The sequence below is a fragment of the Patella vulgata genome, chromosome 7, assembly GCF_932274485.2.
Source record: "Patella vulgata chromosome 7, xgPatVulg1.2, whole genome shotgun sequence".
In the NCBI taxonomy this organism is placed as follows: domain Eukaryota; kingdom Metazoa; phylum Mollusca; class Gastropoda; family Patellidae; genus Patella; species Patella vulgata.
This window is the reverse complement of record NC_065885.2, coordinates 28,872,996-28,898,357: the sequence shown is the minus strand read 5'-3', so window position 1 is coordinate 28,898,357 and position 25,362 is coordinate 28,872,996. Positions and strand designations below refer to the sequence as shown.

At 36.8% G+C, this 25,362-nt stretch overlaps 1 protein-coding gene across 3 annotated transcripts; it reads left to right on the top strand.

Moving 5' to 3' along the window:
* Positions 1 to 2,863: 2,863 nt before the first annotated feature.
* On the top strand, positions 2,864 to 22,394 carry LOC126828494 (uncharacterized). Of its 3 annotated transcripts, XM_050558265.2 has the most exons (4): positions 2,864 to 2,970; positions 7,578 to 7,658; positions 19,725 to 21,664; positions 22,060 to 22,394. In XM_050558265.2, the coding sequence occupies exons 3-4, from the start codon at positions 19,726 to 19,728 to the stop codon at positions 22,251 to 22,253; spliced, it is 2,133 nt and encodes a 710-aa protein (XP_050414222.1). In that variant the 5' UTR covers positions 2,864 to 2,970; positions 7,578 to 7,658; position 19,725; the 3' UTR covers positions 22,254 to 22,394. The 3 variants fall into 3 exon arrangements, with proteins under 3 accessions (XP_050414222.1, XP_055958586.1, XP_050414223.1); XM_056102611.1 differs by lacking the exon at positions 7,578 to 7,658 and having other exon boundaries at positions 2,880 to 2,970; XM_050558266.1 differs by lacking the exons at positions 2,864 to 2,970; positions 7,578 to 7,658 and adding an exon at positions 14,158 to 14,212.
* The last annotated feature ends 2,968 nt before the right edge of the window (positions 22,395 to 25,362 follow it).

Sequence of the window (25,362 nt, the reverse complement as noted above, 5' to 3'; positions counted from 1 at the left end):
TGTGCGTATCTTGCCTGGCAGCCGCTGGTTTTGTATTAGGCCGTTGGATGGGACTGGAGCATAGAAACATTGTGTTTACATCTGACTTGGATAACTTTGCATCATTTGAAACATAGAGCAACATCACAATTGTGATATTAGGTTTTCTAAAAGTATTAATTGAAATAGGGTTTAATGTCCCACTGCTCTGCTCCGACAAGGATTATCAAGGCACCTTTTTTAGATCGACAGTGGCACTACGATCTACTTTGTGTCGTAATATTATGAGTTTGGTGGTTACGAGGGTCTATTTAAAAAGAAACCTAATTATAAATGGTCTAGATGGTGTAAATATCAAAACGACTATCAAAATAGAAACCAAAATGGCGATGCATGTCCTTGTGGATAATGCTTCTAATAGGGTTTTAGGGTTACTGAATTCAATATTGGGTTCAAAACTTAATTTCAGATATAATTGTTACACATCAAATTTGTGCGTAAGCTAAAACATCAGGACACATTACAGAAAACATTTTTTCGATCAGTTTTATAAAGGCAAGGAGAGAACCCCACAGGACCCCCAATAGAGTGGGAACCCCTCGCAAGGCCAAGTTTACGGACCCTCGGTCTCCTAGTGTCTCTTGCTTGCGAAAAACTGTACTACTGTGGCAATCACAAGAGCCTGTTGTGAAATGAATAACAGACAGAAATGAACCCGTGGTATCGGCCTTGATGCTGCAAGAGACAGACCGGGGGTCGAGGATATCTAAACCATGATGTAATTCGGTTAGAGTCTCTAAACCAGCCCCTCTAAGCAATCATGTATCATGTAGTTCGGATAGCCTTTAAACTATGATGTACCCTGTAGTTCGATGTACCCGGTAGTACAGATAAGAGTCTGTAGACCATGATCCACCCTTTCATCTCTAAAACATGATGTAACCTGTAGTTCAGATTTAGTTTCTAAACCATGTTTACAATGTAGTTGGGATAACCCATAGTTTTGTAAATAGGAGGTCGATATGAATTTTACGATGTTTATCCCGAAATGATATAGCTTCTCGTTAGACTTGGTGTAGAAAATTCTAGGTACACACTGTTAACCACCCGAAATGAAATGAAATGGGGTTTAACGTCCTACTGTTTTGTTCCAGACTGGCCTAATGAAGACGGGCATACGTCATACAATGTGCTATGAGGGAAATTTTGCCCGGACAGCGGCACTACGGTCTATTCTTATATCGAATTCCAACTGTCAAGGGATCTTTTTCTTGTACGCCGATGTGTACACGGGACCTCGGTTTTTCGTCTCATCCGAATGACTAGACAGCTGTCGTTGTCATGCCCCCGTCCTGTATCACTGATAAGGGGAACCACGCCGGAAAATCAGGATCAACTTTTTCGGCCAATTCAGGGATCGAACACCCGACCTCCAAGTTAGCGAGCCAACGTCTTACACACTTAGCCACCGTGACCCCCTGTGTATCTTTTATTTTATTTTCTTATGAATATATAACAAGAATGTGCGCCTTTTGTTGTATAATAATAATAATAATAGTATGTTCAGCTATACTTTTCGATTAAAAAATGTATGTTTTATCTCCTATGTGAATCTATCCACATCCCTGTGTGTCGAGACAGCCAACTTCGACGCAACAATATAATAGGGCATATAAATAGATAGTGAGTAGGTACTTGGGACCCAAGATGGCGTCTTTGTACACTTGCTGTCATTTTTTCATTACGTCATATGAAATTTCTGGCTTCACAGTTGTCGCAACTTTATTTATATATGCGGCTTTGGGTTATCTCCAGTATTGTGGTCAGTGGACGACTGTTTAAATCCAAGCAGTATCCAAGCCATCCGAAGGTCTACAGGTCTTATGTAAATAAAGGTCTAATTAATAATTTCTATAACATCTGAAGCCTAAATAAAAACTTACAATGGACAGATTTAACTCTTGCATAATGTATGTATGTTTAAACAAATGGGATAACACCGAATGGAAATCACGCGTACTTCTAGTATTTTCACTCCGCGATTGGAATGCGGTAGGGATACACTCCGGTGAACCATTGAATAACCCGAGCGATAATTCAATGGTCATTCAAAATACACTGTCTATCCAGATTATCAAAAAATAAATTATCACAAATAACGTTAAAATTCATCATAGGTTCCGCCCTAGAAATATAGGTTCCTCCCTTTTTTCTTTCTATTTTTACAGTTGTGGGTGCCTGAAAGTGACATTATTTTGGACAAAAGTAGTACGTGTTCAAGCCATTGAATGCAACCATAGGTTATTCAATAGCTGTATTCAATGGTTGTATTCAATGATAAAAATACTAAACACACAGTATTCATCCTCACTTAACGCCTGTTATTTTTAGGATTGGTACTAAATTATTGAATCGTAATGTTTAAGATTCAAAATTCACATATTTTTGTGATATTTTTCAACTTTGCCGCTCTACTAGACAACTGGGATCTTTCTCAGACTGATTATTACCGTATTCATGCGGCGAAGGCCCCATTTTATGGAATAAGCTCCGCCTTTTATTGCTGTATATCTTTCTAAATCATGTTTTATAAAACCCAAGCATTTTATCACTTTTTTTTAAATGACCTTATTTCCGAATACATGTTGTTTTTATATTACTTAATAATAATTGTGTATCTATTTTTATCTTAGTTTTACCGTATCTTATAAAGCGACAGTTTTGTCAGTGATGTGATATATACGTGTTTTTTATAATAATATAATGCCCTTTTGTATCACTTTCCAGTTAAAATAGGCAGGCATAAGTTAATCTCTAAATGTCTTGATACGGCCCTGTTTATATAACACAGATACAAAGTTTACATTATTCTAAATATTGTTTACATCGTATTGTCGCTTTAAATATAGTACTGTCGATTTAAATAGGTTTAGTCATCGGCACATATATTCTATATAACTAAAAATCAGACGTACCTGGTCTTCTTAACAGGTAGGTAACATATAGTTAGTTTTATTATGAATATCATATGTATGTATTATGTATTTTATGAGGTTCCCAAGCCTGACTAGGGCATCGCTAACGCTGCAATATACGTCAATATTCCTGCTTTCATTGATATGGTTCTATCAAAATGAAATTCTTATACGGCATTTAGTAACTGAACATATGATATAAAACACAAATTTATATGGAAAACAAATAACTAGCTGCAATGACTGTAATATGACAAGATGCAAAGAAGGCTAGGCTTGGGTTTACTTTGCAAAATTTAGAGACTAAAATATTAACAAAAAAGTGAGTGGGTCACCGTCTAAGGGGGTCGGGGATGCACCAAAATAAAATAATTGCTGTGTTTACGGTATAAGGAATAAATATGCAAAGTTCCAAGATGATCCATTCAGAATTGCAGTCTGTAGATGATAAATACAAAAATTGGGCGTGATTCTGCCCCTGGGGATGGATTTGTAACGATATAAATAGGTACCACCCTGTTATTGAAATGATTGGTATGCTGAATTTGAACAAAATCTGTTAATAATAGCAACCTGTAGTGTATTTACAGACAAAAAATTAACAAAAAAGTGGGTGTGGTACCACACACCCGGGGGTCAATACATGTACCAAAATAAATAGTTGCTATCCTTACAGGAATAAATATGCCTAGTTCCAAGATGATCCATTCAGGATTCCAACCTGTAGACAAAAAAAACACAAAAATTGGACGTGCCCCTGGGGGTTGTACATGGACCAATATAAATAGATACAAGGCTATGATAGATCATTCCGAAATGGATTCAAGTCTGTTAATAATTGCAGCCTATATATTATTTACAGACAAAGGATTAAATAAAATGTGAGTGTGGCACTGTCAAAGGTTGGGGGGGGGGGATCATGCGCCAATATCAATAGTTGCCGTTTTTATGTATAAGTAATAAGTATACTAAGTACCAAGATAAACCATTCAGAAATGTGGCCTTCAGGCGCTTAACGCATGAATTAGGCGTGGCTCTGTCCCTGGGGATCGGGACATGCACCAAAAACCAATAGTTTGCGCCCTTAGACTATATGGAAAAAATATTCCAATTTCCAAGCTGACCCATTCAGAATTGCAGTCTGTATACGATAAACACAAAAATGGGTTGGGACATGCACCAAAATCAATAGTTGCCGTCCATAACGTAAATTATGTAAAATCTTACTCTTCAAAGCTGTAAATTATCTTCTACTAACTCCCTCTTATCTATGTTTCTGGAAAACAATACAGGGTATGTGCAGAAAAATGATCGGGTGTGGGGTGAGGGAGGGGGCATGTTCCGGTGTCACAGACCGCGGAGCGTGGAAGGGGTATGGGGAGGGGGACTCCTCCAGAAACCTTTGAAAGCTTGAAGTCGATTTCCTCGGCAAATTAGCAGGTCAGCAGTGATTGTTATTAAGTCAACCGCGGAAGGATTTGTCTATTTTAGTCCTTGTATAATATGTGAAAGTCGACAATTTATTTCATTTATTACAGTTATAGATAACAAGTTCAAGAATGCACCTTGAAATAAAACCGAGACTTTCTTTAAATTAGAAAGTGTCTCGCCTTAATGTGGACGTATATTGCCGTTGCCCGTGTATGTGTGTATGTGGTTTGCCTACAGACAACAATTCTTAACTGATAGCCTTGAAATTTTACATACTTATTCCTTATACATAAGGATGACCCCTATTGTTGTTGGTACATGCCCGACGCCAAGGGGTAGAGCCACGCCCATTTCTTGTATTTGTCGTCTACAGGTCGCATTTCTCAACCTATCATCTTCAAACTTTGCATACGTTTACCCGACGGAACAGCCCTATCGTTTGTGGTTCATGCCCACTAGTCAGGGGCAGAGTCACGCCCATTTTTTTGTGTGTCTATGTGTCGATTAATGCCCGCAATTCGTAATCGATTGTCTTGAAAACTTTTCATACTTATCCCTTATGTCCTAAGGATGACCTCTATTATTTTTGGTGCACTCCCGACCCCATTTCTTGTATTTGTTTGTTTGTCGTCTACAATCCGCAATTCTCAACAGACCCTTTTGAAACTTTGCATACCTATTCTGTATACCCTAAGGATGATTTTTGGTCAATTCCCGAATCAAAGGGACAGAGCCACACCCATATTTTCTTTGTGTGTCTGGGTGTTGCCTACAGGCCACAATTCTTAATAGGGGGATCACGTGGCTAAGTGGGTATGACGCTGGCTCGCTAGCCTGGAGGTCGGTTGTTCGATCCCTGCGTTGGCCGAGAAAGTTCATCCAGATTTTCCGGCGTGGTTCCCCCTTGTCAGTGATGCAGGACGGAGGGCCTGACAAGGACAGCTGTCTATTCCTTCGAATGAGACGAAAAACCGAGGTCCCGTGTATACATTGGAATGCACGTAAAAGATCCCTTGGCAGTTGGAATTCGATATAAGAGTAGGCGATAGTGCCGCTGCCCGGGCAAAATTTCCCTCATAGCACACTGTATGGCTTATGCCCGTCTTCATTAGCCCAGCATAGGAGCAGTACAGTAGGACGTTAAACCCCATTTCATTTCATTTCATTTTCAATTCTTAATAGGTCGTATTGGAACTTGGCATATATATTCCTTATAGCCTAAGGACGGCAACTATTGATTTTGGTGCATGTCCCAACCCATTTTTGTTTTTATCGTATACAGACTGCAATTCTGAATGAGTCCGCTTGGAAATTGGAATATTTTTTCCAAATAGTGTTAACACTTTATAGATCAGTCAACAAGGTCATATGGATGTTTCGATGCAATAAAATCTTATCTTATCTTATCTTATATGGCCGTTTCTGCGTTGATAGGGGGCTCAGTTGTGGAGATATGGACTTTAAAAGTTAGCCTACTCAACTTGATTTAAATTTTATAGATTCTTCAGGCGAATTGATCAATTTTTTAAATCAGCCTTGGCTTTAGTACACTGGATTATGCAATCAGCTTATACCTCAAATTATTTATTTTCTACTTTTTCCTGGAAGCGATGAACCAATCGACAATCATTGGTGGGCTGAGACGCACAGACCATGGGCGTTGAACTATCAGATTTGGACTGGTACACACATATCATCTGCCGGGGACTGGGACAAACATACCGTCAATGGAGGACTATGATATAATAGACATTTAGTGGTGGACTTGCCCACACAGACCATCAGTGGTAGATTGGAACACACATACCATCTGTGGTGAACTGGGACACACAAACCTTCAGTGGTGACTGGGCCACAGACCATCATTGGTGGAATGAGCCACAGAGTGTCCTACTATATTTATGTGTGGCCTAGCATGACCCATTGCCTACCTGGACTGACCCATGACCCAACTAACAATTTGTATGTATGGCCTAGGGGTTTTCGGTAATAAGTATTGTTTTTCGGTATTTAGTGATTTTTCCGTATGTTATGTTTTTTTTGGGTAACTAGTAAAAAAAAAGATTTTTCGGTTGGGGGTTTTTTTTCGGGGGGGGGAGGGGGTATTTCTCGGAGTTTTTCGGCATTTATCGAATTTTCTTTTTTAGTTTTTTTTCTGTATATAGAACAGTCGATATTATTTTCGTTCATTTCATATATTTTAAACGGGTTTTATAAAAGCCTTGATTTCGCCAACTTTAGACGTTTTGGGGAATGGTGGGGGGGGGGTCCTTATAATTAGCCAAAGGAGATCATACTCTTCGCAGTGTTTCGTTTATTAGACCTAATCCCACTCAAATACTGCTGCTATGAAAGCAAATTCCTGTTCCGAATTATGACTGGTCAATAGTCCGATTAACAACCAATACCTAACTGCATATCAAAATATTTTGGGTTTAAACAGAGCTCCAGATAGGTTTACATAACGTTACGTCATCACTCACGAAATTTATTACGCCCAATTAACCAGTGCATAGCAGAATATTGCAGAAAAACTAATTGCGTGACGAACGATGCTATAAAAACGGCTATAATGTATACAATACTGCTTGGAGACAAACAATACTTTCGATGTTTTTAATACCTTAAATCACTGTCCAAAGTTTTAGGAAAGACCCGAGATTAAACGAAGGGCTGTCATGTTGCTGTACTTAGGAGAGATTTGATTGAACGCGAAGAATATACACACTCCCTCAAAAGCTAAAGTATCAGAAGTCATTCCAGCAATGGCCAGAGAGGGATTTCTCGGGCCATTGCTTCAGGAATATGAATAAGCGTAGCAAGCTGGAAAGAGAAATTGCAAAAACCCTGAAATATCAGTCTCGAGATGACATATATATTTCGCACAAATACAAGGAGTTTACCACTGTTACACTGTTATTACTAAATATCAAAATAATCATCAATGAAACATTTCCATGGATTTGTAATTTTAATTTCAATCCTATATACAATACCACTACCAAGTATATAACCAAAGAGTGAAAGTCACGTACGCAGGGTCAATGTTGGTCTCAATGGCAACGCCTTTGATTTGTACATGAAATTGACCTTCAGAATCGAAAATGTTATGAACTATTTGGTTAAGTTTTACCGATCACATTCACATAATGATTAAGCATGATAGCTATGGGTTGCATTCTTTTATTTCAGGGCTTTCATTATAGGCAAACAGTATAAATAAGCATGACACGATACAACCTAAAATCAGACGCACTCTGAATCTCTTAACAGGTAGGTAACATATTTGTACTTATGTATAGTTCGTTTTATTATATAATATGTATTATGCATGTATTTTACTAGTGTATATGCGGTTCCTAAGCCTAAATAAATACTGACCTGCCAGGTTGCCCAAGAAAAGAAGAAAAAAAATTACCAAATTATTGTTTTCCTACAAACATAGCTAAGAGATAATTCACAACTTTGTGGTTTGAAATCTTATAAAAAAACTTACATAAATGTCTTAATTCCGCCGCGACTAGTTGAACAATTTTGTAGATTGGGTTTTTTCCTTATGATTAGTCAAATAAACGTACCAAGCCCCTTGTCATTGCTGCAGGATGGAGGGCCTGGCAAGGACAGTTGTCTACTCGTTCGGATGGGCCGAAAAACCGAGTTACCGTGTACAGATTGGCGTGCACGTAAAATATCCCTTGACAGTTGGAATTCAATATAAGAGTAGGCCGTAGTGCCGCTGTCCGGGCAAAATTTCCCTCGCAGCATACTGTATGGTCTATGTCCGTCTTCATTAGCCCAGTTTGGGGCTATCTAAATAGTGGTGGGTATCAGTATCTTTATTATTCGGATCGGTTTCAATATCACAATTCTCAGCAAGAGTTATTGTTACATCTAAAATGTTTATGGATGTACAGTGCTTTTCTCTTGTATAATTTCAGCTTGAGTTCAAGGAATTTACCACTGAATGTAATTCGTATAGTAATACACTAAATATCGTAAAATTAAATTCCAATTCGGTGTTCCATACCACTCACAGGCAAGAGTTAAATTCGCATACGTACGGTCCATTTGACGCCCTGATTTGTTCATTAAATTTACCATAAAACAACTATTTCGTTTAGTTTTACTGGGTAAATGACATACGAAATCAATATCATCACTTAAAAAGCTGTCATGTTTACATAATGGCTTAAGAATGATAGCCCGGTTTGTATTGCATTCTTAATGTCAAATGCTCTTATGGACCTCCTTAGGTAAATAAGCATGAATCGGCGTCTCTGTTGTTTTCATTAAATTGTATTGGTCAATTTTATACGCCCGTTATGTTAGCAATTGACTTGCGTACACGATAGAGGCTCCAGTTTTTGACGAATCTCTTTTCCAAATTTTGATGTCTATATTTTGACCCCCACCCCGAACCCTACATACACACTGCACTTTTAACATAATTTTTCCAAGCTTGTGAACACAATAGAGATCGGATTTCTTGAGCGTATAAGAATCCCATGCCTATGTATTATTAAGCGACGTGTGAGAATGATGCGCTATACGAAATGAAATGAAATGAAATGGGGTTTAACGTCCTACTGTTCTGCTCTTAAACTGGGCTAATGAAGACGGGCATACGCCATACAGTGTGCTATGAGAGAAATTTTGCCCGAGCAGCGGGCTACGGCCTACTCTTATATCGAATTCCAACTGCCAAGGGATATTTTACGTGCACGCCAATATGTACACGGGACCTCGGTTTTTCGCCCCATCCGAACGACTAGACAGCTGTCCTTGTCAGGCCCTCCGTCCTGCATCACTGACAAGGGGAAACCACGTCGGAAAATCTGGATGCGCTATACAGGTGTTTAATTATAATAATAATAACTAGAACTCCAAAGAGTACTGTCGTGTTTCACCATGCATTACTGAGTATAGTATTATAAAGCAATTGTATTTTTATTTTTTTACCAACATTACACTATGGATAATAAGGGATTTCAAAGGCAGTAATATAAAATTTACTAATATTATACATATCGGAAAGTTTTGACAAGATGTCAATAGCCGTTATCAAGCATACACAATTTAAATGCGCAGAGATGCGAAAGATTTATCTCTACACACAGTTGATAATAACGTAATTCTACAAGAAACAATTGACTATATAAGCGTGACGAATCTTTATTCGCCCGGGGTCCAGACCCAATTTGCCCGGGGCTCAAATTCGATGATCTAAAACTTTCACGGAGTCATGCTGGTTACTTTGATAACACATACATGTTAGTGCAGGGCGGCGACGAAGCGTGAATTGCCCGGTTCCAAACTCAATGGCCTAAAACAGTCACGTGTTCATTCTGGTTATTTTCGCAATACGCAAAATAGGGATTTGGATTTTATGTCTTCAAACAAGGTATGCCGTTGTGGCTCATTTGCCATGGTGTTTACTCGGTAACCACGAGGTCCAGTGTTCGGCAAAAAAGTTCCTCGTGGATTACAATTATTCACACAGTACGTTTTGACAAGATTCCAATAGCCGTCATCTCAGAAAAAAATGGGCTATACCTGCTACATTCGCGAATAAGTATTTAGATAATTAAAATATGAGTAAGATAATCATAAGAGAAAAACATCGGGTATGAATAACACACCGTGAATACAAGTGATACCGGATTACATAACTAAGTTAACATGTTATGCAGAGCTAAATCTGCCTATTGCAGGTCTTTCTTTCGGCCTGAAATGTTTTCTAAATTATAAATTATCCAGGCCACAATCAACTCCCGATAGCATCGGATTTCTCCGATATTAAATACATAAGAACAGTTCAGTCATATTTTGATTTAAGCTAAAAATGGAGGAGCAAGACTTAGCTTCGAACAACCAGTACGGTGGTTGAAATTATTCCACACGTCTTGTCAAACCTTCAAAGGTTAATATCTTCGCTCGCAATAGAGTAATATGAATGGAATTTTCGAATTATTCATTTTACATTATCTATTTTCGAACTATTATAGCAAGAATGGCTAGCCCTTTATCTAAATCTTACATAATGTATTAATAAACGAAAAAACACATCGCCTCCGGCATGTTACACACGGACGTCAGTGAGAGCACCATATTTACATCTACAGTTGATTCATTTTCAATATCTTTCATCTATAGGTCTACTAAATTTACTATTTTTGCTTACGAGTATAGAACATTTTGAAATTATTTGTCAGTAAACGTCCGGGTCATCATATATGCAAAGAATTGTTGCCATAGTAGGTTCAAAAAAAAGCTTTTCGAAAATCGGACTCAAAATGGCGACTGAATATTAATTTGAAGGGTTTTGTTTTAAATCCAATATGGCGGCCAAATGGTCTAACACCACCATGTGTCATTTATAGTCTATTTTTAAAATGGAGAGAATTATTCACGTTCGGGAAAAATCTGAACGCCTCGTAAATTTCCGGAAGCCGTCACATAATTTTTTAAATGCCATTTGGAAGACATCGATGTGTTCCATATTCCTACTAAGTTTCAACTTGATACCTCAAATAGTGACGGAGATATGCCATCTTGAATGTCGAAAAAATGATGAAGAAAACTTTCGCAAATCTTTGATGCTAATATTAATCGAAATTTCCGAATTTCTAAACACCCTTAGAGCCCATATGTAATTCGTCCAAAGAATCAAAAATCCAAAATTGACCCATATTTAATAAATAGATGCAAGGGGGCCAACCACATCTACGTTGGCAGAATGTTTGCATCAGGTACAGTTTTGGCTGCATAGACTGACTAAATTCCACACACACGAACAAAAATAAAAACACTTATAGAAACAATACGTGTTTCGAGCGAAGGTAATAAGAACACTTATGAAAACAATACATGTTGCGGACCTTCCTCTGAAACATGTAATAAATACTCTTACGAAAACAATTAGTGTTTCGACCGAAGGTACGTAACTAGATCTGGCAAGCAGATATGAAAGCTTTCAAATTCACGGTCACTTCCTGTCACATGTCATGGGTTATATAACAAGAATTTTTTTTAATTAAAATCGGTTAAAACAATTCAAATGGTGCCCATGGGTTGACCTAAATCAAAATTCTGCTCTGAACGTTTTTTAGGCATTCCTTATAGGATTAAGAAAATGTAAAGTAAAATATCGCAAAAGCCTTAAGGATTTTTCACGTTTCAAGATGGTGGTACTTCTGGTTCCATGTACGCATCATTATTTCATGGCAATATGAGTAACTTTTTGTAGATTTTATTTTTAAAGACTTTGATCCTTAATTTATCCAAGGGGAGATAAGTTAGATCTCCTTACATTCCAAATTTCATGAAAATCGTGCAAATAATAAAGAAGTTGTAAAGTTGATCTCAACGTCCGGGACGAAAACACAGCGGACGAATTTTCGAAATTCGAAAATTGCAGGTGAAAATCATTATGTCAAGGTACTCAGAGAAAAATGAATTGATAAAATAGGTCAAATATCCACAAAGTTACGACTATGTATCGTCAGTTCTTTCGTTCGTAAAACTCGGTGAATTCGCATTCGTAAAACGTTTTGAAAATATATTCAATCAAAACTCACCACCAATTTCGGTCAACTGGCCGTCACTATTTTGAATTGAATATAAAAAGTCAAAAATCCACGTTAACGGCCGTTAAAATAAACAATTCATCTCCTATTTCCGAAATGAATACATTTCAGGATAGCCGAGATAAGATTCGAATTTTTGGTATTTCAAAATTTCGAATTTCGCCTTTGACCTTTTTCGTATCGACAAAGCTATTTAATTACTTAATTTTCAAAATTTACTGATTTGACCTAAAATCTGGTCTGACCGTTTGTTAGGCATTCCTTCTAGGATTCAGAAAATGTAAACCCCTATATCTGTCAGTAAAATATCGCAAAAGCCTTAGGTATTATTCACGTTTCAAGATGGAGGTACTTCCGGTTCGATAGATAGACGTCATATTTTGTGTCACACTGATCATCAGTGAATATTCGCTAGGCCGCTACAATCACTGATTTGACCTAAAATCTGGTCTGACCGTTTGTTAGACATTCCTTCTAGGATTCAGAAAATGTAAGCCCCTATATCTGTCAGTAAAATATCGCAAAAGCCTTAGGTATTTTTCACGTTTCAAGATGGTGGCACTTCCGGTTCGATAGATAGACGTCATATTTTGTGTCACACTGATCATCAGTGAATATTCGCTAGGCCGCTACAATCACTGATAAGGATGGCATCGATGCGACTTAATGAGTCACAAATATTAACTTTTTTCCTCCGACAAATTAAATTCTGAAACATTTTTTATATGTATTAGAAAAATAAGTAAAGCCGTTTGAAGTATTTGTAGGTAAAAAATATTTCCCACAATGGGTATTAAAATAAGTAAAAGGCGCCATTTTGCCCGAACCAGTAACGTCTTATGTAACCAATGCACGCGCAAGACTGACGCCATGTGATGTAACGTCAGATGTTGAAGGCAGTCATCTTTTACAGAGATATTAGAAGACTTTCGTAATCCTCTGTGAAACAGATTGATTTTGTGTACGCAACAGTAATGTCTTAGCTTGTACAGAAAAAAAATTCAAAGAAATCTGACTAATATTTTACCGCTTTTTTTTAAAACTTTAATCCATAATTTCTCCAAGGGGAGATAATTTCTCATGGTATTTTCAAGTCGCATCAGTAAGATCTACATACGTTCCAAATTTCATGAAAATCGTACAGATATTAAAGAAGTTGTCAAGTTGGTCTCAACCCCCGGGACGAAATCGCAGCGACGAATTTTGAAAAATCTGAAATTGCAAGTGAAAATGAATTTCGTCGAGGTACTCAAAGAAAAAAGAATTAGTAAAATAGGTCAAAAATAACAAAGTTTCGACTATACATTTCTATACAGGTCACAATTCTATGGAATACAATTACTGCTTATTACTGAGCGACGTTTCGACTAGGCTTCTCTAGTCATTATCCCATGGTTAGATTCTGAGATATAAGATTTATGGGAAAATATCAAAACAAAACAAAAAGACAACAAAAATAATAATAATCTTGACAGAAACAATAAGCTGTGATATGTAATATGAACGCTTAATAATCTTAACAATCCTAACAGGAACACGAAAGCTTAATATAATGCCTCGTTCGTTTTATATCACATTCCAACTAAACTGGTTCCACATTAATCAAGTCCTGTTTACATAATAAAGATGCATGTTACATTATTCTAAATATTGTTTATACTTCGTACTGTCACTTTAACTATTTGGCTCATCTGGCAAGTGTTTCGGGAAACACCCAAGGGAGAAGCAACGGTAAGATTTAAGCAACGAACGAGTTCATGTGGTGAACGCTATTTTTCTATTATTGAATAAGCTTCCACTTTTTAGAATAAGCTCTCAATTTCCATTACGGTATCTCTTTTTTTTTAAAAAAATTGTATTTTATCAACTTTGTTTAATGACTTTATTCCCGAGTATCAATTATTGTGTATCTATTTTCATCTTAGTTATAACCTATCTAATAAATGTGTATGTTTGTATTGTAAAGCGAATCGTGAACACTATTCTGAATGATGTGATACGTGTTAAATAGTAATATAATGCCGTGTTCTTTTTATATCACTTTCCAGCTAAACTAGTCCCACATTATTTAATCTAAATGTCTTGATCCTGTCCTGTTTACATAATACAGATTCACGTGACATTATTCTAAATATTGTCTATATATCGTACTGTCACTTTAAATATAGTATTGTCGATTTAAATAGGTTTAGCCATATACTCTATATAACTGAAAATCAGACGTCCCGAGTCTCTTAACAGGTAGGTAACATTCAGGATATTTTGTTCCTGTGTACTTAGTTTTATTATAAATATATACATGTATTTTAGCAGTGTATTCGATGTTCCCAAACCTAAAGTGAATAATCATATTCATACATCGTGTGAATTAAGTTTATGAAGCAGCCAACGATAATCTAATACAGTCTTATTGTTAATGCCTATTTTGATAGTCCACGGCCATCTCGAGGCTTTCTGAGAACTTGACACGGATTTATCTACCGTTCTACGGATGCAATGCCTGTCTACAAATATTCTGTTCATAGAGGGCGTAAATAAGGCTATTAGAAATGACTGACACCAGGCACCTTCTCAAAAATGAAATCAATTTTAAAGATAGTCACAGTTTTGTTTTTACGGGGCATTCTTGAACAGCTGCAATACATTTAATTATATGTCGCCAACCACTTGCACATGGACAACGCTCTATTACTCGTAATTTGGATGGAAGAAGCAATCGGGAGAACAGATTGGAAAACCGTGTAGCGGTATGACAGGTTGGTGTACATATTTTCGTATATTTACATCAAATTTAGAATTTGAATATGATGTGTCGTTTGCAACTATTTTTGGCATTACTGGGAGAAAAAACTGAAATAAGTACTAATCGTACATACCGCAACAAGTTTTTCAAATTAATCGAACTTCAATTCTTTAATAATGGAAGCTAATAATAATAATTATCTTCAATCACAGGACCATACTGGCTAGTACCTATTAAGTCGGATAGACCTTAAAGACTAATGTATCAAGTACAATCCCATAGTTATAATATGGAATTGCTTTGGATTAAATTCGAAGGCTTAAATTTTTAAAATTATTAAAGTATTATTTAAATACTGTACGGTTATAGTACTTTGTCATCACACAGCCAACCTCGATTTGCTGTACATTCCGGTTTCGGTTCCGGCATCCATAAACTTCATGTGGTAGTATCATCTAAGTAAGATAGAGAAATTCAAACAGGAACAGGCTAACAGCTAGCTAGAAATGGTACGATAGTTTCCGTTTTTCACTCCGGCCACTCATTACAAAAAATGTTATAGAGATATAGCTCTCTTAATTTCCAATTAATCTGGTCCCAAAGGCACTACATAGTTTAACAGACTTACATCACATTACATACCAATAACCAATTCACTAATCCACATTGAAATAAAGTGAAACCTTACCGCGTAATTCTATGACTTTGAATCATTAAACTACTACGCGAGATTTTACGTAACGCCATGGTCACTTCAAGAAGATAAAACACGTTACCTCAAAGAGAAAGTGTTTAGTTTCCATTTTAATTGTTCATACTTTATTGTTATAAAAGCTTTTATTTTAATAGAAGTTATGACGATATGTGTTGAAAATTATTGGTCGAAAGCTATTTTTAAATGCGGAAAGCATCAATGAATGTAGCAATTGTAGCGGAGACCACGTCGACGTTACAATATTACAGCTAGCTTTAATCCATCGTTTACATTTATTTCATATAGGCCAGATATTTAGCCAATTTTCATTTTCTTAATTATGGAAGAATGGAATGACTTTTGTTTCTTGGAACAGTTTCTCTTGGAGATCAATGGTTCAATCAATGATACGCCACCCGACATCGGACGCGAACATACACTTAATACTAAACAATGTGCCAATCGAATAAAAATTGGAACACAATTAAGTTTTGTTAATTTATTTCTGATTTACTTTACATTATAATCTAACCAATATTTTGTAATCACGTTGTTCTAACATTTATATAGACAATTGATTTACAAATGCTTATAAACCCTAAACCACCAATTTCTAAATAGGCTATATAAAAATTCATTTAAAAAGCCTACAGACAATGTGATTATTCAAACAATTCATGTGATCTGAACGCCGACCTCAAGCAAAATATCAGATGTTAATGTAGTACAAGGTACAGATTGGACAGTTTATTTACCTGAAAGTTCAAAAAACATAGTAGTTTTGAATCACATTCTCGTAAGGACTTGCACTCCGTCATAACTATGTTATATTTTAACAAGTGAATATAAATTAGATGAAATGAATAGGACGAAACCCTATCCATGAATGAGATGACCCCAGAGAGTAAATATTGTACTTTAGATACGGCTGTACTGACTAAACACTGCCGACTATACAAAGTATGCCATAAAATACAAAACATTTCGCTGAACAATATTTATAAACCTCTTGATATGACGATCGTTAAACATATCATTTCCTGGGATTCAACCGTTATATTTTAAAGGGACAAGAAGTCAGAATTAGTGTAACAAATAAATGCACTCTGACCGTTTCGTCAAGGCGTCCGTTCAAAGATAACGAGTTTCAATTTACGGCACAAGTGCACACAGGTTTCAATTGCATAGGCTACGTGTCCAACTTCTAATATAAAATTCAGTAGCTGTACAATCGGTTAAACCGACGTTTAAAGATGTGTTGATTTGTAACCAGAAGATATATTTTATTCCTCGGGGTTAATTATGTCAATTATAGAAATTAGAACGAATAAATTTGGCAGGTAACTGTTCATGTTATATAAAGCTGGACGTTAGTACTTGGAGAGATAGGTAGGAATAATGATATGGTGTAGGCGGGTGCCTACGACCCAAGTAAAAAATCGGAGCAAAATGAATTGTATATCTTTTTTAAGCATATTTTCTCTACTTCACGAATCTCACTCAGTTGTCATTGATAATGCCATCGCGCCTCAGATGGACTATCATAGACCTTAGCTATTATTTTCAAAACGGTTTTTACGATATTGTCTAATTCACAAAACCCGGTTGACGGCGGCATATCCTAATGTAGAAGTAGCTCTCAAAGTTGATTCCAGTTTGGTCCTTTTCACGTCTAAAATTTATTAAACTTCTCTGAGGAGTTCATCAGGGCAAACGGGAATGAGCGTTGCTGTCGTTCTCAAAGTAGATGGCTGAAATGAAGCGAAGCTTTGTTACAGACTATGGCATTCGCTTCCTTTACGAAATTAGAATTTATAAATTCTTTTTAATACGTTTGTTTTCAGTTTATACTTAGCTCTCTGGGCATGAATTGATTGTCCCAAACCGACTGATATGGTAATGTATTTCTGTATTTCCACACCTAAATAGAGATGAAACAACACGTGTTATTTTTGACAAGGGAAAATCAAGAATCATTTTGAGTCAGTTAAAGATACATTATGGGAGATTTTTTATAGAGAGTTGGCCATTCTTGCTATAACAGTTCAAAAGTAGATGATGAAAGAAGAATATATTGAAAAATTCAGTCAAATTACTTTATTCTGAACATAGTTATCATCGTTGTAATATTTGGCTAGAAATGGTAGCGAATTGTGTCTTCACCTTCGCTGATCGTTTGATTGACAGGCGTTAACTCCACCTACATATCTCGATTATCAAGTAAAGTTTTCAATGGCATACGGAAAAGCTTTACAGCGGCCTCGCTAAGTACACTCTATCATTTAGCCTCGATCTAACAGACGTATTTTCATCAGTGAATCAATTAGTGAAATCCTATTTAAATCCGAGCTGTAGCCGAGCCATCCGTGGGTCTACAGAGTTGATTTTGGTCTTGTTGTTTAAATAAAGATCTAATTTATAATTTCTATAACATCTGAAGCCTAAATTAAGACTTGCAATAATCAGATTTAGCTCTTGCATAATGCATGTTTAACGATTGACAATTCATATTGTTTCATTATCACTTGTTGAAAAATAAATGTCAGTGCCACCACTTTCTATTTTGGACGTATGTGCAGATAAAATACCGCTCGTGTTTCTTAACAGTTGTCATGCAAGATGTGCTTACATGTTTCAAAAGAAGGACGGAAAACTGAGTATTAGGTCTCGTCGTATTTCAGAAATAAATCTGTGAAAAATTGTAGCCACTATCGCGTTCATATAAATTTAGGACAAAGCGGGGTAACTTCGGAACAGAATGTCACGGATTACTGAATATGAATAAAAGTTTGTCAATCACACGCACCAATTTTGAAATAAATCCGTGATAAAATGTAGACTATCGCGTTTACGATGTTGACTTCGAGAAGGGTGGGGGGCTCCGAAATGCAAGGTATACAAAAGGCAGCATGTATTACGTAAATAAAACCAAAACTAATTGATTACTGAGCAATTTACGCTTCCTGTGCTCTAACTGCATGGCTCCAATTTAAGTAAAATGCATGATTATGATTACATTTACGCTTGTCTCAGATGTATGCATCTTACCTTAATTGTACAAGGCATTGGGAGATTACACTACGCTATCATACTAGAAATAATATTAAAAAACCAACAAAGATTTAAGTAAAAAGGGTATACACATTTAACAAATGGTTTTAGATAAGGCTATTTTATTACGGCACAAAATGAAGGATGGTCACTACTATATTGCCCTATACGCTCGTCTCGCCACACGACGTTCGTAGATTAATCTTAAGCCTGCTTGAATTGTTCAACTAGTCATAAAGATAAACCCTATCGGTAAAAACTAGTAATCGTCTCCCACCATCTAACATACACACATGTTGACATATTTTTCTAGCCAAACCAATTATATGAGAGTTATTGTCTCAATTACTATTAAGAACTAGTAATATTTCTATACGGGTCACGGGTTTCATTTAAGCGGCTGTGATTTTTCAAACAATTGTTTGCTGCTGTTCGGACAAGGATGAACCTTTTGAAACTGGTGTAGAAAAGTGGCGATGAGACCAAATAAAGGACTGATTTGTCGGGGTATATGATAAACCATCTTCTCCACTTGCCTTACCTTTTGTCAATCTGATCAAAACAAAGATCCTATTTCGTTTCGTGTTTTATAGTTCAAAATTTCGTTTCACTTGTCTTTACTTCACAAGGATCTGGAAGAGTTGTTAAATTACCGGCGTTTTGGTTGAAGTGAGGGATAAGCCAATGAAACAGTCTGTTACGGCGACTTCTTGGCGTGACATGCACGGAACTGTGGGTAAACCACTAGAAACGCCAACGCTGATTCATTAATCAATGTCAGGCGTCAAGGGGTCAAAAGCCGCTCGTACGACCCCTGACACGACTTTCGAGTACAACTTGTCAGATCTTCATGTAGTGTAGGCCATCGAAAGTATAAAAAACGAAACGAAATATAGATCTGTATTTTAATCAGATTGACCTTTTGTCGTCTGGCATCGAATATTCCTGCTACTACATAATCAAGAGTCAAGGTTTTCCCCTGGTGCACTATCATTATTCTGTAACAGATTTTAAACACGTGTTTAATGTTTTGAGTTTATTTCACATATCATTATTATTGCAATCTTTGACACAGAGAACATCATTTATTTTACTTTGTGAAATATTTTTTTTTTGACTGGTATTATAATTTTACACTTTCTTTGATTCCAGATATACACCGAGATCATTTTGAGTTTTACTTTTTTCTATAATTAGTCATGATTTTAGATATATATACTTAGACCTTCAAGAGAATACATTTCACTTTTAATTATTTTTTTCAGAATGATGGGAATTAAATTTGTTGCGTTGTTGATGGCATTGCCGTTACCTGCTGTGTTAGGTACAACGTGTGACATGACAGCCGATACATGTGAATTCTGGTTGGACGTTAAATTCAAGCTTACTATGATGGACTACAAAACCGCTGTATATCCAATGGGAGGAAGACTTTACCCCTACAACGAAAATAGAACCTCCGTGGAATATTCTATAAAAGACACAAGTAACATCATTTCTGCTGATGGTTGGGAAAATTCAAAATTAGTCATTGTTGCCAACGGTACCTTACCAGGTCCTTCAATAGAGGTTTATGAAGGTCAAACGGTAATAATTCATGTCAAAAACGACTTGATAAGTGAAGCCACTTCAATACATTGGCATGGTCTCCATCAACCCAACACCCCTTTTATGGACGGTGTGTCGTATATAAGCCAATGTCCCATTGGGCCGGGTCAGACATTCACATATCGTTTCACTGCAGAACCTAGAGGCACCTTTTGGTATCATTCCCACATCGGTGTTCAGCGATCAATGGGCCTTTATGGAGCTTTTATTATTCGCGAGAAGAAAGCCTTGGAAATGTATGAACACTTGGCAGTTCTAAATGATTGGAATCATGATTGGAATTCAGATGAGGGATATAATAGGATGGTTTACGGCATATATATGAATCGTACAAAGTTGGGAGGTACGAGTTCCTTGGATGGGTCCTATTTTAGTTTGTTCCGTTTTCACTCAGGGCTGATTAATGGCAAAGGCAGATATTATAATGATATTGGTCAACACAATGAAGCCCCTCTGCATGTATTTAATGTATCCCCGGGTTTAAAGCATAAATTTCGATGGATATCTACTGGTTCTCTTTATCCCTTTCGTATATCGATTGATGAACATAATATAACTGTTATAGCTTCTGATGGTTATGATTTACAACCAGTGACTGCTGAATCTGTTGTAATAAATCCGGGTGAACGATTTGATTTCTACATAACAACTGATAAACCAAGTGGAAACTACTGGATCCGAGCACATACGCTGGAAGTAGAAAAGAACCATACTGCTGAAGCTATACTAAGATATAATGGTGCAGCAGATGAGGAACCTACATCAAGTCGAAAAAGCTGCTCTGAATCCGACCCTTGTCTTGTTATCAACTGTCCTTTTACATTTTATCCAACGGCGGAATTTACCGTTTGTATGACATTTGATGATCTAAAATCATTACCTAACGACGACCCCGCTCCCACGACGTCCCCATACAACTCTGCTGAACACTTTCTCAATTTTGCGTTTCCTGGTACTACATGGACGCCTGGGTCTGTTAACGGAAGGGCTTTAGAACTACCACCTGTCTCGGCGCAAACCCAGCCACATGAATTAGAAAAGCTTAAGTGTGGCGAAGAGTGTGGGGACCAAAAAATATGTAAATGCCTGTACACACTGAATCTTGATCATGGTAAAGTGTATCAATTTGTGTTTACCAATATGGCTAAGGGAGGAGGCTGGTCACATCCAATACATATGCATGGTCATTCGTTTTATGTTGTAAAGATGGGATATGCCCCGTACAACAGTACAACCGGTAAAAGAACTGGAGATAACATGGATATAGATTGTCGGGGTGGTGTTCCTAGAGAGCAAAGTTTCTGCAATGACGCCACATGGTCAAACTCTTCGTGGTTAGGGGGTAATATACCTGGTCTTGAACTAAAGAATCCACCCAGAAAGGATACCATCATTGTACCGACTGGAGGCTATGTAGTTGTTAGAATCAAGGCGGATAATCCAGGGGTTTGGTTTATGCATTGTCACATTGAAATACATCATATGGATGGAATGGCAATGGCCTTAAATGAATCATTTTCTAAGCAGCCGAAAACTCCTCTTGGTTTCCCAAAATGTGGTGATTACAGGGGATTGGGAGAAGAAAATGCATCTGCAGGTAATGAATTCTCTCAATTAATTATTAATGAATTTATATGATTCTTGGACTGTATTATGTAACACAGGAAGGTCAAGCAAATACAACTTTTATGCATTGATTTTATATGCCCTATAAAATATGTTTTCTTGCTAGAATGGGACTAAAAGCCCTTGACACCCGTGACTTAGAACCCTGGATAATTGGAACTTGAAATAAGACGCCGCTGTCCCGTTTAAATTGTCCCACATATCACGCTGCATAGCGGATGTCTGTCTTCAATGTCTCTTTTTGTTTCCTCTGAACTAAGTCATTTAGTCATGCTTGTCATGGCTTCAAGGCGAATACGACTGGGGTCCCCAGGCTAAATCCGAGCTTACCCAATCATCTCAAATGTTAATTTTAACCTTTTATAGATTTCACAGAAATGGAAAACATGGTTACCAGTCAACAGTTTTGGGTTACAACGGGTGTTCTTATAGGTGTTATAGTTTTACTTGTAGTGATATTGACTTTAAAGGTTTTCTGTCAATCAAAAAAGGAGAACGAAAATTATAAAGTAAAGACCAGTGGTACTGAAATCAATCCCAGCTTTACAATGCCATCGTGAGAAATGCGATGAATACCCGACTCCGAACAATGAGAACTTTTTAGGTTAGTGATGTATCCCAGTGTTTTTTCATATGTAATAATATTATAAGTCTTTAAGACCTCTCTGATTTATTACAAAATAAAATTATTCGGTTGAGTTGTTCTGGTTATTTCGATTAGATAGGGTCAGCTCTATAAGAATATATGTTGTTTCAAAAGTTAAGCTCAAATCTGCCGGTTTAAAAAATGTTGGCAATGGTAAGATAGAAAATATTGCCCGGACATAAAACAACATTCTTTACATTAAAATAGTGTTATCAAGTCTCGGGTTTATTTAGTTCTATTTTAAACGACTTGTTTTGCTTACATATAAGCTATCATGCTTCAAATTATTGAAGAGTTATCGCTCCTAATCTCAATCGGTGTGACAATTTATTAACTTATTGGGTGTCACTCTTAGACGAGGGTTATCGCCCTTGTGTCGTAAGCCTTTTAACCATGGACAGGGTTTCTAAGGTGTTATTTTGGATATATTACACCCCGAACTATAAATAGTGGCTACAAATAACTCTAAAAAAATTGGTTCTTATTTTTCTGTAAAATAGACAGCCATGCCCAATTCTGACTTATTTACTTGGGACTTAACTAAACTATGTGGGTGGCAGCTCATAACAACAATCTACTTAGTCTAAAAACATACATTTAATTTATTTTTTAAATAATAAAATTTTCAATAAATGTTTCACGTGAATAAACTTTCAAAGTGAAACACATTCCCGGTGTTTTTGGGACTGTAAAAGTTTGCGTGGTAAAATCGTGTTAATCGGTAAATTCATATTGCGGGGGGGGGGGCTTCTAGCATCAGTTATCACTGTGGACTAAAGTTGAGAACGATCCGCTCTCATATTTTCTGAAGATTAATAATGAGAGAAATGAACACAGAATTGCAATTAGTATTCCATGTGATGGAAACAGTTATATAATATTTACAATATTTTCACTAGTTTGACTTTAGTTTATAAATTATCATTTCAGCAGAACTTATGGTTAGGCCGATTTTTTTTATAAATTACAAACGGATCATTTTAGTCCCTGTACGACTGTTCGTTACACCTTTGTTAAAATTCGGGATTTACCGGGGACGTCTACAGAAACAAACTATAACCACAACATTTTTCCCACAGCAATTATAGTATTATGATGGGCAAACGCTGTATCGTATTTGCCCGTGTATTCGGGATATACATTTATTATAGGCCGATATATTATGGCCTAATGAAAACGGACATACACCATGCAGTGAGCTACTAAAAGGGCAGTTATGTACAGAAACAACTATCAGCTGCTTGGACAACAAAATAGGAAGAGAGGGTATAATGCATTCACAGCTATTTCGGCAGCAGGTCGACAAACATGGAAATATGGTTCACCTAATGTTTTTGATAGATTATATATCTTCAGTATGTGTAGGTTCCCTTGGGGAAATTTTAATTTTCAAGATGGCCACCCTGAAACATTTTCTGGTTAGTTAGTGGGTTGAAATTCGAGACAGATTCTCCCGGACCTCGGTATGAAGATGGTTTCTATGAGAATTTCACCCGCGGAATCCTATTTCGTTTCGTTTTTTATAGTTCAAAATTTCGTTTTATATGTCTGTACTAAACTAGGATCTGGAAGAGTTGTTAATATAACCTGCGTTCTGGGTGGCGTGAGGGATTAGCCAATGAAACAATCTGTTACGGCGATTTCTTGGCGTGCGATGCACGGAACTGTGGGTAAACCACTAGAAACGTCAACGCTGATTAGCGACCTTCTGCTACAACCGGTTAGATCTTTATGTAGTGTAGGCCATCGAAAGTATAAAAAAAACGAAACGAATTAAAGATCTGTATTTTAATCAGATTGGGGAAATTCATAATGTTCACTAAAACGGTGTGTAATATATTGAAATATAGGTTTTCGTTAATTACTTCAGATATAGACATAAAAACCGATGATATTCCTCCCCTTGAATATTTATATGGACACAAATTATACACGGTCCTCACATAATTGTCTTGTCCAATCTCACATCTGGAATACACACAATCGGTAGAACAATCTGGTTCTTCCGATTTTCATCCGTATCCTGCAAAGCTGGGCTTTTGTTTCACGCTAGCTAACATTTTCCATCTCTTATTCCCTTCTTTCTTCTAGTACAGGAAGGAGACATGGACGGGTGTCATAGTGGATTATAATGTATGCTTGACAATTCCCTCTCCGTAGCTTCTGTTCGTATAGGCCTATGATTGGTGCTTTTATTCCTGTGATATATAAGTTTTTCCATTACCGGTTCTATTTTCTTCCATGGTCTAATAAATTTAGTTATTTTGTTGAATTTTAGAACCATGTTGGCGTTTCATTCGGTCGTGACACATTTCGCCATTTAGATATGAATTTGGCGAATCAGAAAACCTATACATGTAGATTAATACATTACTAACATCGTTGTCTTGACAAAATGGCCGCCATTTTGAATGTGAGCTCAACCTGGAATACCATTTAATAGGAACATGATCTTATGTTAATATCTGAGGTAATTGCACAGAAAACCCATAGTTTAATATATTGCACACCTTTTGGGGGCAATTTATGAGTTTCCCTCCAAAATGAGCCTGCATTTTGAATTTGACCCCTTCTAGCAGAACTAGCCATCACGTTTAGGAGAAATACCCAAGTTCATTGGATTCAGCATGTCAAATTCTGATAGAAACCACCTTCATACCGAGGTCCGAGAGAATCTGTCCCGAATTTTACCATACTGAATTAAAGTAAATAATCAGAAAATGCCTCATGTCGGCCATCTTGATATTTAAATTAACCCAGGTGTGCCAGAGTGGCATCATCCAGTTTCTGAATCTACACATATTAAAGATACATAATCCACCCAAAACCTACATTTCAATATATTACACGTCTTTTTTAGTGAACTTTATGAGTTTCCCGTCAAAATGAGCCTCCATTTTGAATTTGGCTCCTCTAGTGGAATTAGCCATCTTTATTAGGAGGAATACCCAAGCTCAATAGATTCAGCAGGTCCAAGAGAATCAGCCACATTTTACCCCGCTAAATAAACAGAAAATGCCTCA